The 3,475-nt window shown below is 38.9% G+C and overlaps 1 protein-coding gene across 1 annotated transcript; it reads right to left on the bottom strand.

Annotated features, from left to right (window-relative positions):
* Window positions 1-413: 413 nt before the first annotated feature.
* LOC114099997 (olfactory receptor 5B3-like) lies at window positions 414-1,340 on the bottom strand. Its single transcript, XM_027944582.2, has one exon. It carries the CDS (start codon window positions 1,335-1,337, stop codon window positions 414-416), a length of 924 nt encoding a protein of 307 aa, XP_027800383.2. The 5' UTR covers window positions 1,338-1,340.
* Between the last annotated feature and the right edge of the window lie 2,135 nt (window positions 1,341-3,475).

Below are 3,475 nucleotides of genomic sequence, written 5' to 3'. Positions count from 1 at the left end.
GGATATTTCTTTAACCAGAAAAAAAATAACAAATAAATAAGTAGCCATTTGCATTTAATTCCAACAAATTTACCAAATATATTGGAGGATGTCCTCATCTACAGCACATGGGCATATATGTGTATTTATTGCACATACATTTTTAAGGACAAACTTGCATGGAAAAAGATGGAATAATCAAAAAGGATTTCCACTAACACAACCAAGATATCATAAATATTTTTATTCAAGTATTAAATTCTGAATGTAATGTTTCAGGTGGTCTAGATTTCAGAATTTTGAAGACAAGGATATCACTTCAAGAACTATATTTACAATATTTTTTAAAATGTGACTTAATAAGTGGAAATATCTGAGAGGGCTCAGTAAAGGTGCTGTGTATCACAAACAGTAATGTCACACTATTTTAAAGATTATTTTCCCTCCAGGACAATCTTTGTGAAAGCCTTCTTTACCTCTTTGTTCCGTAGGCTGTAGACCATAGGGTTCAACATTGGAATGACCAAAGTGTAGAATACAGATGTGATTTTGGCAGTATCCAGTGAATGGCTGGATCTGGGCTGTAAATACATGAAGATAATTGTACCATAGAAAATAGAAATGGCAGTGAAGTGGGAGGCACAGGTGGACATAGCCTTCTGGTGTCCTGCACCTGAGCGCATCTTCAGGATGGTGATAAAAATCAATATATAGGAAATTAAGATAACAAGGAGAGCAACAAAAATATTGAAGCTGGCTACATAAATAAGAATCAACCCATTGACCTGTCTATCAGAGCAAGAGAGAGCCATAACTGCTGGAATATCACAGAAAAAATGATGGACCACATTGGTCTTGCAGAAAGAGAGAATGAATGTGTTCCCCGTGTAGACTGAGGCACTCAAAAAGCCACAGACATAGCAGCCTACGATCAGCCCAATACACACACGTGTCGTCATGGTGGTGGTGTAGTGCAGGGGCTTGCACACTGCTGCATAGCGATCATAGGCCATTGAGGCCAGCAGGAAATTTTCCACAGTAGCAAAACCTGTAAAAAAGAACATCTGTGCAACACAAGCACCATAGGAGATGACCTCATCTCCAGGAAGAAGCCCAGCCATGACCGTGGGAGTGACAGCTGAAGAGTAGCACAAGTCCACCAGAGACAGGTTACCCAGGAAAAAGTACATGGGAGTGTGGAGACGGGAGTCCAAGACAATCAACAGGATCATCCCCAGGTTCCCAGCCAGAGTGATGGTGTAGATGAGGAGGAAGGTCACAAAGAGGGGAAGCTGAAGACCTGGCTCCTTGGTCAGTCCCAGCAGGATGAAGTGTGTCACTTCTGTCCTGTTCTCCATCAATGTTATCTGAGAATCTCTAGTTGGTTTACAGTCTTGAGAAAAAGGGAATCAAATGTTAAAGCATTGAATTGAATCAGAAAGTATAAGATGCATTTTTTCATTTTACATCAAGATTCTCCAGGAAATGCATGGACTTGTACCCAAATAGTTTACCCTATTTTACTATTTTATGCATTTGTTTACTAATCCATCCACAATTTAATACTTGGCTAAAAAGACTTGTGTCTTGGCTAAGCACAGTCAGAGTAACTGATTTTTGTTGATCAGCTGCCAAGAACTGCTGTAGGCACAGTGTACGTGTATTCATGGTCTCCTATCACCAAGATTTTGAGTTTAATTACTTGTTAAACTCATGTAAACTATAAAGCACACAAAGTTGAGACTTTTCGTCTTATTCTCTCAAGTATTATTTGCTCATCTCTGCTCTGAACCCAGGCCAAACTGTAATCCATAGTAAGTGGTTTCTATGTATAATGTTCTACGCTGAATTTAAATCCAACTGAATTTACTCAATTTGCAACAACCCCTGGTCTACTTGGTTTAATCTCTGTTTGAGATTCCTCAGTGAACTAAGGAAATGATGGATCAGGTAGCATTTTAAGCTTTGATGACATCCAGATATAGAGTGAACGAGATAAAGTCCCTAATCAATCAAAGCTTCATCTGTTTTGGTTTGCTCACGTCTTTTTGAGAAAGAAGCAAGGTTTGTTCTATGAATCACTAAGGTTCCCATGATAGACGTTTTGATGTTTGCACATAGACTCGCCTTAGTTTTTAGAAACATTCTGAGAACATTTCTTTCTGCTTTTAAATAACTCACAGCAGGCACAGGTAGCCCGCTGCTTCTGCCTGGCTTTCACTTCTCACTGGAATGTTTAGGGAATGCAGAGCTTACCTCTTTGCTGGAAGTGAAAGAACAGCCAGCCCAGAGTAGTGGGTTTGAAATCAGAAACTCAGCAATGGAAAATTCCACAAGTGCTGTCACAGGAGGTCTCTTTCCAGCAGTGAGCAAAGGTTCTGAATTCCCTAAGGCAGGAAAACATGAGGAGAGGTAAGTAAGGGAGGAACAGTGCGACAAAGCAGAACAAATTATGCTGTCTACACGTGAATGTGTCACAGTGCATTCCACCTTTATGGACATCTATCAGCTATTACTTTAAAAATTATAACTAAATAGAAGGAAGACCAGCAGAGTAGAGGTCTGAGAGAGGGAAGGGGAAGAACTGGGGACTGAAATGGAGAAAACATATTCACCCAATACTAACCACTATTCCCTACCCTTCAACTTCAAAGTCTCTGGCAACCTCACTTTACAAGTCAACCGCTGAACACATTTACTATATTCCATGCTTGTATAATTATGCAAAAATGAACTCCAATATTATGCATAACTGTAACGCATTAACAAAAAAAAAATAGAATTAACAAGGACCAAGTTCTAAATCTACCATAGATTCTTTCTGTGCCCTTACTTCCTCCTCCTGTATAAAATAATATCAGATCACTCTCCTCCATAGTTCACAGCTAGTAATTATAAATAAGAATCAAATTAGGTTTATAAATGTCTCACACAGTGAATAATATTTAAAGATTAATCATAGAACCTGTTATCAATGTTTTCTTTGATCATATCTGAGGGGTCATAGCAAATCCTCAAGCCGCAAGAATAACAAATTATTACTCTTGAGATGAATAAGTGATGACCAGGGGGGCATAGCATGCAGGGGCCCCCTCTGAAACAATGTGCTGCTGAGTCACTGGGATTCCAGAGGCTCATACATGCAGACCTGGAGAGTATTATACAGACTTGGAGACCTCTGGAGATTTTTCCCATGAGACTTTCTGCAGCTCTTCATCCTGCTTCCCTAAAAAAGCAATTAACATGCCTATAGGGATTGAGCTGGTTATTTCATTTTAAAAATTAAATTTAGTTCTAATCTATAAATTAAAACCTAAAAATTGTATATATTGATTAGGCACCATGAGATTTTTCTACACATGCACAAATTGTGTAATATTTAAATCAGGTTGAACATGTTGAGCTCCTCAAACTTTCCCTCTCCCTCCATCTCACCCCCTACTCTCTCCAGCCTTTGGTAACCACTATTCAATTATCAACCTCGTTGAAATCAACT

This window comes from Marmota flaviventris, chromosome 9 (genome assembly GCF_047511675.1).
Source record: "Marmota flaviventris isolate mMarFla1 chromosome 9, mMarFla1.hap1, whole genome shotgun sequence".
Taxonomy (NCBI): Eukaryota; Metazoa; Chordata; class Mammalia; order Rodentia; family Sciuridae; genus Marmota; species Marmota flaviventris.
This window is presented reverse-complemented; position numbering and strand designations above follow the sequence as displayed.

Excerpts from the sequence above, each read along its gene's own strand:
- LOC114099997 (XM_027944582.2), bottom strand. The coding sequence starts at position 1,337 with ATGGAGAACAGGACAGAAGTGACACACTTCATCCTGCTGGGACTGACC.